The 14,745-nt window shown below is 33.2% G+C and overlaps 1 protein-coding gene across 1 annotated transcript; it reads left to right on the top strand.

Annotated features, from left to right (window-relative positions):
• The first annotated feature begins 141 nt into the window (after positions 1 to 141).
• Ndc1 (Nuclear division cycle 1) lies at positions 142 to 2,477 on the top strand. Its single transcript, XM_072543247.1, has one exon. The coding sequence runs from the start codon at positions 343 to 345 to the stop codon at positions 2,080 to 2,082; it is 1,740 nt and encodes a 579-aa protein (XP_072399348.1). The 5' UTR covers positions 142 to 342; the 3' UTR covers positions 2,083 to 2,477.
• The last annotated feature ends 12,268 nt before the right edge of the window (positions 2,478 to 14,745 follow it).

Raw genomic sequence — 14,745 nt, 5'->3', positions numbered from 1 at the left:
AAGTTTTAAAATAAACATACCAAATTAGTCATAATAATCCATATTAATTTGCACTTTTAAAATATATTGCACTGAAATATCTAAACATAGAGTCGACAGCTGGTTCCATGCACTACGGACTACTACAAACGTCAAAATTTTTGTGGCAGGTGCACGACATAGAACTAAATTATTTTTGAAAATCGGAAAGTAAAGTTTCGGTTAGTTAAACTGTTATTAAATTAGAAACCATGTAACAAAATAACACCCAAGAGCGGTTAATAAGTGCATTGTGAAAATAGTTTATACGTACATATAACTTAGCATAATTAATTGTGTAATATCAGAAATATATCAAGAACCATGAATTCTAACCTAACAACACCATCTTTTACACACAAAGATTTATTGCTTAAAAAACTGTATTACTCAGTGATTTGCAGTGTACTTTCTCAGCTGGTTTTACTGCAGTTGTATGTGTTCGTGTCAACTTTTAATCTGTTTCATCCCATACAATGGATTTTGGAGTCTATAACAACTTTTACATCATTTAGAACATGGTTGTTCACAGTGCCATTTCTAGGCATTATATTCGCTCAAAGCGTTATATGCGCTAAAGATTATGTGTTTAAATCAACTTACTGCTCCACGAGATTTCAAAAGTTTATTTCTGCATTTTCACTACATAATCTAGTACTTCTGTTTTTACACATTTTAGCAGGACCTGCTTTAATATGGTTATTTTTATCACTGGGCGGAGGACAATTCCAGAACATTACAAGTATAGCTGAAAACAAAGTGTATGTCCTTAATGAAGGTAGTTTTTTCTTAGTTTTAAGTGGATTGTGGACAGGATTTTTTTACTTTATAAAAGTATATATGGCAGAAAAACATTTAGCTTTTCCAGTTATACATCAAAGAAAGTGGTTACAGTTCAAAACACAAGTTGTACCCTTGTTAAAAAATAGTTTTAGTTTGTCAATTTGGCCAACAGTAACTTTCATTATTTTTTATATGGTATGGGGAAGTACATTTAGTGCGGGTTTTAGTAGTTCATTTGGATTAGAAAATGTAGATAAAATCAGTGGCATTTTTGTTTATTTGAATCTCTGGTGTTTCACTGCTATATATTACTTTAATATGCACTTAATGAAGTTCTTTTTTAATTTATTTTTAACTGAACATATAGAATTTCCTCTTTGTAAGCTATCAGAGACATCTTTCAATCTGCAGGACAGTTTAAGTATGTCAGATCTTCCTATAATACAAAATTTAGCATGTTTGGATTTATACAACCTAGCACAGTGGTCTAAAGAAAGAAGGCAAGTGTTTTATACCTTGTCACAACCAGGAGGCCACCCATACAACTGGAATGCTTTAGTAGAAAATGTTTTGAAACTGTTTACTGAATACATCGTTCTTCTTAATAAATCTACTGAAAGTGCAGACAGCAAACCAGCAGTAGTACCACCAACACCACCAATGGTAACAACTCCTGTACAGTCACCTGATATGTTTACAAATTTAAGTCCTATGCCATCACCTGATAAATTTAGAAACCTCAGGAATATGTCAGTAATATCAGATCCTTGCTTGGCAGATGTTCTTAGTGTTACTCAAAAAAGTGGACCTAAGTTTGAGCTACCTGAAGCTGTTGTTTCAGTATTTAATAAAAAAATCAATAGTTTTGTTACTATAGCTAGAGTTGTATTAGGTATTGATTTCTTTTTTGGTGAACTACCTCAAGCTAACATTCAAAAATGCCTAGCCAATGGCCTTATAATAATCTGGACCAGTCAAGGCATTTCCGAATTGACTTGTGCTGCTATGACAGAAGACAGATATGGTATTGTTCAAAAGGATATCCCAGCTTTAGTATCTACTTTAGTTGATTTGAAACAGAATCTGGATAAATTAAGTAAAATATCAGCTTTAACGAAGAAAATTGCTGGCCAGGATGATTTTAATTATAAAATGAAAGTGGCAGTAATTGCAGCTGTTCAGAGGAGCTTGTTTAAGATATGTTTAACTTATAAGGAGTACCTTGATGAGTTGCCGTTAAGTAAAGGAGTTAAGATTTATCTTCAGGGTATTAAAAGTTGAAATCGTAGGTTATTTATGATAATAAATTTATTATTTAACTGAATATTAAATGTTTCTGTTTTTCCGAATAATTAAACTTTATTTGGTGTTAAGGGAGAGTTATGAACTCCAATTATATATGCTAAATACTTTCAAATGGAGATTATCAATGCAGTTGTTTTTTCTCAAGCATATTTATAAAATATTTCTATATATTGTATGTACATTTATATTTAGATAATACATCAGATTATGTGAACAAATTTTAACCTCTTAAGTGGCTTATTTCATCCACCATAGTGCATGCATAAATGGCGAGTCATTTTATCAGCTAACATAGGTATATAAGGCATTACATAAAAATCATCTTTTCTTAGGCATACTGTTACAAAAAAATAAAAAATTGCCATATTTAATATTATTTATTTAGAATTTAAAAGTGATAATTATAATAATATAATTTTATTGATTGTACATATAAAAACACACACTTTCTGTCAATTTCTTTTGTTCCTTGTGTGATGTATATTAAAGCATGGTTCTGGATGAAGTCCAGTATGACAATTGGTACACCAATATCTGCTCTCTTCCCTATTTTAATTTTTAGAACATACTACACAGCATTTTATGGCTTTTTCTTTTGTTGTTTTGGGTATTAGATCTGGAAAATATCCCTCTCTTCTTGTGGCATATTATTCTATCATTTATTCTTCCATATCTAACAGAAAGCTGAGACATCCAAAAAGTGTCTAAATATTTTTGTTACGTCCCTCCACATATTCTTAGTTTTTATTAATAATTTTTATTATTTTATGTTTTATATTTAATTCTTTAATTAACGTGTGTGTATGTCTTATAATCGTGAATTAATACGGACCTGTACAGTCCGCCCCCTAACAGTCTTAAGGGAGCGAAGCTACAAGCCGACACGCACCTCAAACACAGTCTTGTATAAATCAGTGCGCTAAACACTCCAGTATTTTTTGTGTAAACCTGACGACGCGGCTTTAAGAAGATTCTGCCCCGCCTGAGTTCCCCCAGTGCACTGTGGAAGAAGAAGAAGTGTTAGATCAACATCACAGGTACCGTAATTTGATTGCATACACACACAATATTTATATTAATTGATAAATTTTACATATAACTTATTTTCGTATAAAAATAATACCAGCACCTAAATAAACAATTATGAGCTAGTGTTTCTCTTATAGAAATTACAGTTGTTCAATTTTCATAAATTATTTTTTTAGAAGGCATTCTGCTGTTGTGTTAGAATGGAGCACATTATCAACCAAGTTATTTGCTTGACATATATGAGCTATAATCTAATACTTCATTTTAGTTTTTTCACCATTAGTCTACCTTTTCCTTTTACTAATTTTGTACTGTTGTTGTGACTCATGCTTGTCATTTTTATATATTTTTATCCTTTTTCATTGTCATTTCTTCTCTTCTGTAGATTACGAGATTTTATTTCAGTCAGAATTTCCTTCTGGTTACTCTCATAGTTCTAACATACTCTGTTCATCTTCTCGTTAGTTTATCAGTAATATCAATACTTATAATAATATTCAAGATACAAACAATAACTCTTTTCAGTTTCACCAGTTAATGAATTCTCATATTGGATACTGGAGATAGAATGAATGCTGCCTCACTTTTGCATGATATGAGTATTTTCATTCCAAATCTTTTTCTTTTTGAGGGAATATATTGTTTCCAACTGAAAAAATCTTTCCACTCAATCAGTGATCAACCAATGGTAATTGTTTTGATTAGCGACATATACATTAATAAATCTGTCCTCCAAGTCATCCAAAATTGGTTGAGTTCTGAATAATATTCGGCTTGAAGTGAAATCTAAGTATTTGACAGAATGTCCAAATTATCCAGAGTAAATTTTATACCAGAATTGACTCAAAAAGGAAATGCTGGATGTGGGCTTCCAGAAAAACTCAACACACATCACATCACTCAATGCACATCGATCAGCTCTGATTGATGGAATTTTATCCTTCAGATGAAAATGTCCACTAGTAGTGTTATCCTCTTGGACTGTTCTATTCGCAATAATGTACTCGTTGTCTGGTCTGAACTAGAAAATAGTTTGTCTGCCTTTCTTTTTGTCATAATATGTCTAAATACAAAACAATAAAATAAAAATTTTGAAAAAAGTACAATAATGTCTTACTGTTGTTAAGTCTACTTTACACTACATGATTGTATCATATGACAATATCATATGAGATTTGTTATGATTCCTCGTTTCTATGATGTTTTAAAAAATCGTGTTTACACTGTATGATAAGTTATGACTTATGATATGAGTGACAATGAGGTTTTATTGATTTTTCTTTTTGTTTATGGTCATAGAGATATCAAGACATAGTATAGGTAATAACTATTAGGTTGGAAAATGAATCTTTGCTTGCATTGGCTTCCCGACTTTTAATAATAATACGCCGGCAACAACTGTGTATAGCTAATAGTAAGAAGAAAAAGATCAGACTCCTTTGGGCTCGCAGGTGGCTCTTACGAATAAATAGTGGACGAGGCATATTAAAGTTAGTGTTGATATTATACCAAATTAAAAATAATTAATAAAGAAACTAAACTAAAATTATGACTAAGAAGACTATAAAACACTAAACTAAGAATAAAATAAACTGAATAAATAATAAAAGAAAAATATGACATAATAGCACAGATTAGACAATAGGCTCAATATCAATGCAACAAACAAAAAATAAATAAATAAATAAAGGATGTTGTCTCTCGGTAAGGAAATGTCGCTGAATTGACATAAGAATAAGGCGCGATATTTAAATATGTTGGTGTTACCAGTATTATTACCGAAAATCATATGATTTTACCATGCGGAATAGGTACCATCCTATTCTCCTGTGACAAGCTATGACGAGCCGCATGACAGTGCTTACGACAAAACACACTTATGACAAATCACATGATAAATCATGTAGTGTAAAGCCGACTTTATAAAAACTATAAAAATAATATTGCAGGCATCAACATGTCTACACTGATACATATTATATAGATAACCAATTACAACCTCATTCATAAAATAAATACATAAGTAGGCATTTTATAATACATAAATTGATGCAATTACTATTTTTATTGGGAATAAGCCACAATTTAAGTTTAAAATAAGTTTACTTTGACATTTCAATTTCCACTTCGGAAATTGTTCTTAAAATACAAAACATTAATTGATGATAAATATATTCGTCTTAGTCAGTTAAGAGGTTAATAACGATTTTCAGTTGAAATAAAAAATTCCCTTAAGTTAATAATTACTGGTTGGATGTTTTTTTTTCATAAAACCGTCTGATTCCACATTTTCTGCTCTTCCCCAATGACATGTTTGATACATTTATGTATTTTTCTTGTTCTTTAACTGTTCTTTTCAATTTTTTTTTGACATCCCCAATTTCCAGAACCGTCCCCAATTTTATGTAACATTTTTTTCTTTTTCACTAAGCTTTTCACATACAAGTTCAATAGAATTTATTTTACAGTGGTAGAGAGACAATCGAAGTACTAGAATATTTTTTTGTTATTCTATCATTTTGTGAATAACATATTTTACAAACAGATGTTTGTGTACATTCACTATATCTAGTAACTCTTTTGCATCTTCAAACAGTGTTTATTCCTTTGAACGCTACTGAATTATTTTTCAGATATTCTTGAATGGTACAGGTACAGAGCATTGGTAAAAACAATTACTGAATCTCCCGGATCAGTTCTACCTTTTGCTCTCTGCTCAAAACATTTGTGGTAATCGCCAGTGTCAACTGACTGACTTAGTAAACCACCATTCAAGATGTCATTAACACTATTGATATAAGTTATAATTATATTTTTTCCTTCACCAGAGGGCATTTTATTCCTGTAATATCCCAGTGATAGTGCCAATTTATAAAAAATTAATACAATAAACTGTACCCCTATATAGTTACACCTAAGGAATAACCGTGTGACAGTCATTTTTGACTACCTCTTAATATCAAATAAAGTTTGGTCTTTCTTTTGACAATGGCTTCTGATGTGGAAGATAAAATATTAAACAAACAATTTTATTTTACAATTGATGGAAAATTTTCCTCAAAAAATATTTATTAGAAAACTACTTTTTTCTGTCTTGAATAATTTTTTTTATGTTTTGTTGTAAGGTAAAAATTTGTTTTAGTTCTTCCTAGTCCTTTTTCAATTTCTTTTTAAGAAAAATCACAGATAATTTCACTTATTTAGTTTCACTGGATTTTTTATACCAGAAAAGACCTGAAGAAGTCCAATGGACTTCTGTCCTATGTTCTTACACACTTTAGAACTTGGTCTGTACTAATAATTTCAAATATCTAAACCTATTGTTCAAAACTGTTTCACCATCTAAAGTTAATATCTGATTGACTTTAGTAAATCCATCTTTAAATCCAAAGAGTACAATTTGTAAACTGCCATCAACTAGTTGTAGAAACAAATGTTATGTTCGTTTATAAAGAAGTGTTTTTGTAATAGATTTAAGATTTAATGTACCTATCAGAAATTTTTTTTTCATGTTACAAATTTAGAACAAATTGTGCTTTATCTCATTTTTATTAATTTAAGATTATTTTTAAACTAATGTGTTTACAATTTGTACTAGCTATAAAGAAAATAGGATGTATACTACTAAGAATTTAAGAGACTCATTATTAATTATTAATTATCGATAAAATAAATAGTTTTTTTTTTGTATTTAGAAACATACAATTCACATCAATGACCATGAGTTATTAGCGGAACAACCTAGACAAGGATTCGATTTATTTATATTAAATATGTATATAAACATAAATCTTTTAAATAATCTAGTATTCTACACTGAGGTGCAAAATTAACCACACTCCGATTTTTCCTAAAAACTGGCGTATAAAAAAGTTTAAGATGTTCCCAATTGAGTATTTATTAATAAACAAAATTTAAAAGACAAATTTATTACAACTCAAGAATGTTACACAGAAAAAACAATAAACAATTCAAGAAATTTGAAAATCTGCAAAGAAACAAAAATTATTTTTTTTAAATATAAACATTTTTATGTAAAACGATATTTAATAGAGTGTATTACCTCCACAAGCCCTAATTACGGCTCTCATTCGATCAGGCATACTTCAGATTAAGGCAGCAAAGTCTGCTCGAGGGATTTGCTCTCATTTGATACGAACTGCTTGCTCCAAATAGTTCATGGTTTCACACTTACCATGATTACGTCGTCCCAGAATATCCCATGCATGCTCTATTGGATTTAAGTCTGTACTCCTTGGGGGCCATGGTAATAAACGAATCCCAACTTCATCCAAGCAATCCCGTGTTATTCTTGCGATGTGCAGACGAACATTATCTTACATCAGACGAAAGTTTTCTCCAACAAATGGGGCAAATGGCACTACATGATCTTCTCAACATTGCTGAATATACCGTCCTTCTTCTTCAGTGCCTTCTCCGGTCTTGGCGACCATCAAGGCTATCATGGTTTTGTTGACTGCTCTGCCAAACAGGTCATCCCAAACCATTGTCGGAGGTTTTTCAACCACGAGATAGTACGGTGTCCCGGTCCTCTCCTGCCAAATACTTTACCCTGCATACCGAGTTAAAGAATTCGATATTTTTTCTTTGTTCCGCATCACGTGGCCTAGGTACTCAAGCTTACGTTGTTACACTAAATTAAGCGTTTCTTTTTCTTTTGTCATGCGCTGAAGTAGCGCACCTAAGAATTTTCCTCTGGGGGGGGGGGGGGGGGGGTGTTTGGTTGGGCACCGAATTTTTTTTTATGATGAGTCCATGGGCCATTTTGAGTCCTTAAAATTTGTGAGTAACAGTGTCGGAATAGGATCTGGGGGGAGTTTAACCCCCAAAACCCCCTCTGGGTGCGCCACTGCGCTGTAGAACCTCAACGTTGGTGACATGGTCCACACACGATATTTTTAGTATCCTCCTGTAGATCCACATCTCGAAGGCTTCAATCCGCTTTTCTGTGGCTTGCGCCAGTGTCCAGGCTTCAACTCCATATAGTAACACTGGAAGAATGTAGCACTTCACTATCCGCATCTTGGTTCCCAAACTGAGATCACTGCAGCACAGCAAGGATCTCAACTTGATAAATGTAGACCGTGCCATTTTAATTCTGGATCTAATCTCTTGAACGTAGTCCCATTGTGAGTTGAGGGTAGTTCCGAGGTAAGTGAATCTATGGACTCTCTGGATATCCTCGCTACCCGCCATTAGTGCCCCGGGATCTAAATTTTCACGGCTGACAACCATGAATTTAGTTTTCTTAATATTAAGGTCTAGTCCGTATGTTACGCTCACAGTTCTCACTCGATCTAGTAAGGCTTGTAGATCATTAAGGCTGGTTGCTGGTAACATATTGTCAACGACGTAGCGGATATTATTGATGTATTCACCGTTCACTCGGATTTCCATCTCTAGGTTTGTGAAGGCTTCAGTAAAAATTTCCTCAGAGTATATATTAAAAAGAGTCGGCGAAAGCACACAGCTTTACTCCTGGCATGATCTTCACTTGGTCGGTTAGCTGGTCTTCGACCTTGACTTGAGCACGCTGGTTCCAGTATAAATTCATGATGATCCGAATGTCCTTATCCAATCCTACTCTTTGTAGGGCGGCGACCATCTTCTGGTGCTGACAACGGTCAAATGCCTTGGCATAGTCAATAAAACAAATATAGACATCACAACTGACATCGCGGCATCTCTGAAGTAGGACTTGTAAGGTGAAAAGTGCTTCACGTGTACCCATGGAATTTCGGAATCCAAATTGCATTTCACCGACATTTTCTTCGCATTTCTTGTAAATTCTGGCATGTATGATGGAATTTCGGAATCCAAATTGCATTTCACCGACATTTTCTTCGCATTTCTTGTAAATTCTGGCATGTATGATGTTAAGAAAAATCTTAAGTGCATGACTCATCAGGCTGATAGTTCGGAAATCTTCGCACGTTTTCGCAGATCGTTTTTTTGGTACAAATGTTGACTGACAATAGCCATTCCTCTGGGATATTACCTGAATCGTATATGGTGTTAAACAGTTCAGTTAACTCCTTCGTGCTCACTTCACTCATCACCTTAATAAGTTCAACGGGTAATTCGTCCGGACCTGTGGCCTTACCATTCTGAAACTGTTTTAAAGCTGCTTTCATCTCGCTTTCTCATATTGACGGCCCTGTCATGCAATTTATTTCTGGAAAGTTACCTCGGTAATCCCAGAAAAGTTCTTCGATGTATATTTTTCCGGGTCACCAACTTCTCCGTAACTGTCGTCGCCAGATTCCCGTCTTTGTTTATGAGGAGGTGTGTGTTTCTCCTCTTGTATTGACCAGTGGCTTCTCGAATCTTTCGGTGGATATTTATATGATCGTGTTTCACTTGGAGCTCTTCGATTAGTTTACATTTTTCTTGCATCCATGGATGCAAGAATATACCGTTGAGCGTTTAAATATCCCCTTGAATTGCAACAAGTTCTCTATGAGCCTCTAGGAAAATGCCACCCCACACCATTATATCACATCCACCAAATTGAACTCTCAGAGTAAAACAACATTGCTGATAACGTTCACCAGGTCTTTTCCATATCCTAGGCCGCCCATCTGATGAGTATCTGTTAACTCTTGATTTATCCGTGAAAAGCACAGCACTCCAATCATCAACACCCCAATTAAGATGTTCGCGAGCGAAGTGTAAACGTTGCCTCCGATGATCTGCTGTTAATAGAGGTCCCTGGAGGTATTCTGGACCTTAATACATATTCATTTAAGCGTCTTCGAACGGTATAAACGGAAACTGTGTCTCTATGGACATCATTTAATCGTTGAACAAGTACTGGTGCTGATAATGTACGATCGCTTAACGCTGGTAACCTAAGAAAGCGATCTTCAACTTGACGTGGTTCTTCGTCTACTTTGATATGGCCTTCTGGTATATTGTCCTGTTTCCCGAAATCTTTGTATTGCATCAAACACTGTACTTCGAGAAATTCCTAAAGCATTCGCGATGTAACGAATGTTTCGCCCGTCATCCTGTAAAGCAACAGCTTGTGCTACTTCTTCTGGTATCATAATTTTTTTAATGCAAGTTTTAAACAGGAGACAATACAAATACCCACAGCCGAACTTATCAAGGTACAGTACCACAATAAACTTAATTAATACTAGACCACTGTGTAAAAGTGTTGTTGTTCGCACAAAACATCTAAACAGGTTCAAACAAGAAAAAAACGTTATCGCTAAGCAGAGACATCAAATACAAATTAAACAAGTTTTGATCTAAACACCAACAAAAAACAAAAAATCTGAGTGTCCGGTTAATTTTGCACCCCAATGTACATATTCGGTGTTTGTAGCAAGGTGGTTTTGATTCTAAGATTCCATATTTTCTTCTTTTTTCTTAGTGCATAGTCAAAATATGCTTCACAATCAAAGGGAGTTGAACTAGTTTCTGCAGGTTGGCGAAGATTCTTTTTTGATTAAGAATTTATAGATTATGTCCAGTCATCGGAGAGTTGACTCCTAAAAATTATACGAACAAGCTGAATTTTGCAGAGAATATTAATTTTAGGACTCCAAAAAAGATACAGAAAAGTTTACCACTTTTACCCCCGAGCTTCCCCCTAAAACTCCTCTCGCAGGGGGGTAAAATCGCAAAAAAATCGATTTACCAAGAATCTGTACACCGAAGAAAAAAAATGTTTCAAATAAAAAATGTAGCTGAGGTAATTTTAAATAAAAATGTTTATAAGCATTTTATGTGTAGAATGAACCGTTCTCTTAGAAACAAGGCTTGAAGCGACCGTCGATTTTGCATGTCAGTTACGCGCGCGAAATCAATGTTCAATAAAATTTGTATCAGCTGGACGGTAAAAATTCGATATCTTTTGATCCAAATGTCCTATCGAGAAAAATCAAGATCCGTTTTAGAGGCAAAGAGTTCAGCTTTCGTTTTTTTATTTTCCCGCAAATAAACTCAGAATTTATAAAGGTGTTAAATAAATTAACGTGGCGCGATGTTTGCCTTTTTTTGCGATTCTCCAGAGATCAATAAAATTCATCACTTTCATTGACCAGTTGTAGTAAAATTTCCATTTTTGGAGATTAATCTTTAAAACTTATGACATGAAATTACAATTTTGAGTTATTACAGAATTTAATGTTTTACATTACAAACGATCACACGTTACGGGAAATGCATATAAGACGACGGTTTTGGATGTAATTTATAGCAGAAGTTACGTACATTTGAAAAACGTACTAGTGTAATTGAAAAAGAGTAGTTTTAGACGTTTTAGATCGTTTGTAATGTGAAAGTTTAAATTCAGCGTTTTTTAAGCATATTTCAAATGCCTCACATTTGTTGCAAAACTCAAAACTAAAATTTCATGGTATAGGTTTTAAAGGTTAGGCTCTAGTAATCGAAACATTATAGTGGCCAGTCAATAAAAGGGATAGATTGTATTGATCTCGTGAGAATCATAAAAAATGGCAAAAATCGCGTTAGGTTAATTTTTTTAACACCTTTATAAACTCTGAGTTCATTTGCGGCAAAATACAAACACTGCATACGAAAGTTGAACTCTTTACCTTTAAAACGCATCCTGATTTTTGTCAATAGGTCACTTGAATCAAAAGATATCGAATTTTTACCGTCGAGCTGATACAAATTTTATTGAACATTGATTTCGCGCGCGTAACTGACATGCAAAATCGACGGTCGCTTCAAGCCTTGTTTCTATATATCAATTATTTGCTCTCTTCTATTTAATAAGTTATTCAAGATGGTCTTCACATGGGAGAGATTTTATCTGGATTGATTCTGGCATATTTCCAGTAATTTTGCGTTATATTTATACAGGCTTTAATTAGGTTTTTAAGTTTGGTGTATGGATAATTGTCCATAGGTTCCCATAGATAAATGCTACTTTTTTTAGATGGCTGAATTATATTTAACTCTTATTTTATTGCCTGAAACAATGGAATTGTATGGTATATCTGTTTTACACCTAATAAGGTATTTAATACGTCTGTGATGATGACACATTCATAATCACTATGGTTTTTGAACACATCACTGGGATCTTTTGTTTCTAAATAACATGTTAAACGAAGATTTAATTTTTTTTCCAGTATTTTGCACATGCTTCATGTGAGAGAAATGGGACAATATGATGAAGGTACATACAAAATTGGGGACAGAAACTATGGGGGTGGTGATAGGGCAAGCAAAATAAACGCTACTTGTGCGAACGGCAGTCAGGGTTTGTTTGGAAAGCTGGGTTGTGGATAAGTAAATGACAAGTGATTTGGATTGGGACAACTACAAAAATATGAAACAAAAGGTCATGAATCTCTTGGGACAAACAAAACAAAAAGAAACAGGAAACACCTCTAGTAATTTAAAAAGTGCGCCACTTCGAGGTGCCTAATTATAACTATTACAACAGCTAGTTGTAACTATCGAAATAATTATTAAAAATGAAAAACATATCTTTATACATGAAACTCAAAAAAGGGGTTAGTTAAAAAAATAAACAAAATGTTAAAAAAAATTTAACATTTATTGTGTCTTATCACAAACAGTTATAAAAATAAATGACAATATAAAATTTAGTATATGAATAGTTACCAAGTACAAAAATACAAAGAAAAACGTGTGTTTTTCAAACAAAGATGTGTCCTATCTGTTTACAATCTCTGTTGCTACAAAACTTACAAAATTGCATGGAGGTTGTTAACCTTCTTTAAAAATAAAACAAACTAAAATCAAAAATAATAAAACGAGCTGTCGTGAGTTAACATTAAATTAAAAAAAAAAAACTGAACAAATAAATTGACAGCTAAAGTCAAACCCTAAAATTTACAATTTTTCAACTTTTAATGAAAGCAATATATAAAAAAATTAAAATTTGAAAGTTACCTGGATTTCACAAAAACATTTTAAGTTCCTGAGGTTGGAAACTGGAGTTGAATTCTCTGGACACGAACAAAAGGACTGCATCTCACACTGCGAATTGGACCGACCATTTGAGGCCGAAGCCGGCACTGGACAGAAAACTTATGACTCTGCCTCTTAAAAAACAGGAACAGGTATAATTAGACGGCATTAACTGCTACTAAAATTGTTTTCCATAACGTAAGACGAAGATTTCCCTGAAAAGGGACAAAAACAGAAAACTACAAATTCGACGTGAATTTGGACATAACGCTGAAACCCATCACACTTGACCGCGGCTCCAGCGAGAGTTACGAAATTATCTTTAAAATTCATTAACATTGGTTAGAATAAACAAACGATGGTTGAAACGCAAATCATTTATTAGAAAACGCAATATCAAGCAGTTGGAATAAAACATTAAAAGAAATACCGAGAAAGTAACATCTGTAAAATATAAACAAACTATAAAATGGTTTATTATCGACTTGGCGACGTAAAAAGAACGAAATATTATTTGGGTTTTAAATTGAAAGATACGAACTAAGAAACATTGAAAAAACTCTTCGTTATTATAATTCATATATGAGGGGATTTCAATTTAATACGTATACGAGGGGATTTCAAGAAATTTACAAATGCTACAACGTAAGACTCTACATGAAGTTGCTGGTTCTGAGACAAAGTGTCTACGAGCACTTGAAGTTGCTATCATCAAGTCCTCGTAGGCACTTTGTCTCAGGACCAGCAACTTCATCAAGGCATGACCAATGTCAAATGACATTGGTCATGCCTTGATTACCCCTTAATTTATGATAATGATTCGCCTTTTTCAAATAGTTAAATCTAACAAATGCTGTCTTTAGTTAAAAACAATTAAGTATCACTTAAATTAAGACTATTTAGCCAAATAAATTAGAATTCGGTTCCTCTAATGAACATGCTATTTTTTGCTTTTATACACAAAAACAAAATAAAACTGAAGTACGTTTTTCTTTGCATAATTTTCATCGTGAATTATTTTGAACTGGACTAATATGAACATTTGGACAAGCTTTTTTAGAAGATACCCTTTGACGGATAAAATTACTATAATTTGGTAACGAGTAACTACATGGTAATGCTATTATCAGGAAATAATAATGAGTCTCTTAGATATTTGTTACACTATACAATAAATCATTTGTGAATGTTTGTTTCCTACATTTTTGTAATGACTGTAAATAATGTTTTTTGTATAATAAAATATTTTTCTAATTTTCTTTAGTTAATTTCACACTTAAAAATCATGCAAGTTGCGGCAGGCATCAAATGAGATGTGGTAGAGGAAGTAGACGTGATCCAAGGTTAGTAGATGTTAAGTCTTAACTTAACATCTACTAACCTTGGACGTGATCTATCGTTTCCATCACTCACTCTTCTTAGAGTTACCTTTCCCTACGGAGGCTAGCAATCATAATGGCTAGTTTTAATTTTGAACTTAATGCTCTAAACAAAGTCGATCTGCATTGCTTTTTTAATTCATTATTTTGTTTGAAAACATCTGCAATTGTATAACTTCTGTTGTTTTGTATAGCTTTCTTGAATGTTTCGTTAATGATGTTATAGTACATCCACTAATAATTTTCCAACATAAACATGTCTTATTCTGGTATCAAAGAGACCGCCTTTCAA

Source organism: Diabrotica undecimpunctata, chromosome 9 (assembly GCF_040954645.1).
Source record: "Diabrotica undecimpunctata isolate CICGRU chromosome 9, icDiaUnde3, whole genome shotgun sequence".
NCBI lineage: Eukaryota > Metazoa > Arthropoda > Insecta > Coleoptera > Chrysomelidae > Diabrotica > Diabrotica undecimpunctata.
Note: the sequence above shows the minus strand (reverse complement) of the source record. Positions and strands in the feature narration are given on the sequence as shown.

Bases quoted from the DNA above. Each gene is read 5' to 3' on its own strand.
- Ndc1 (XM_072543247.1), top strand. From the start codon at position 343: ATGAATTCTAACCTAACAACACCATCTTTTACACACAAAGATTTATTG.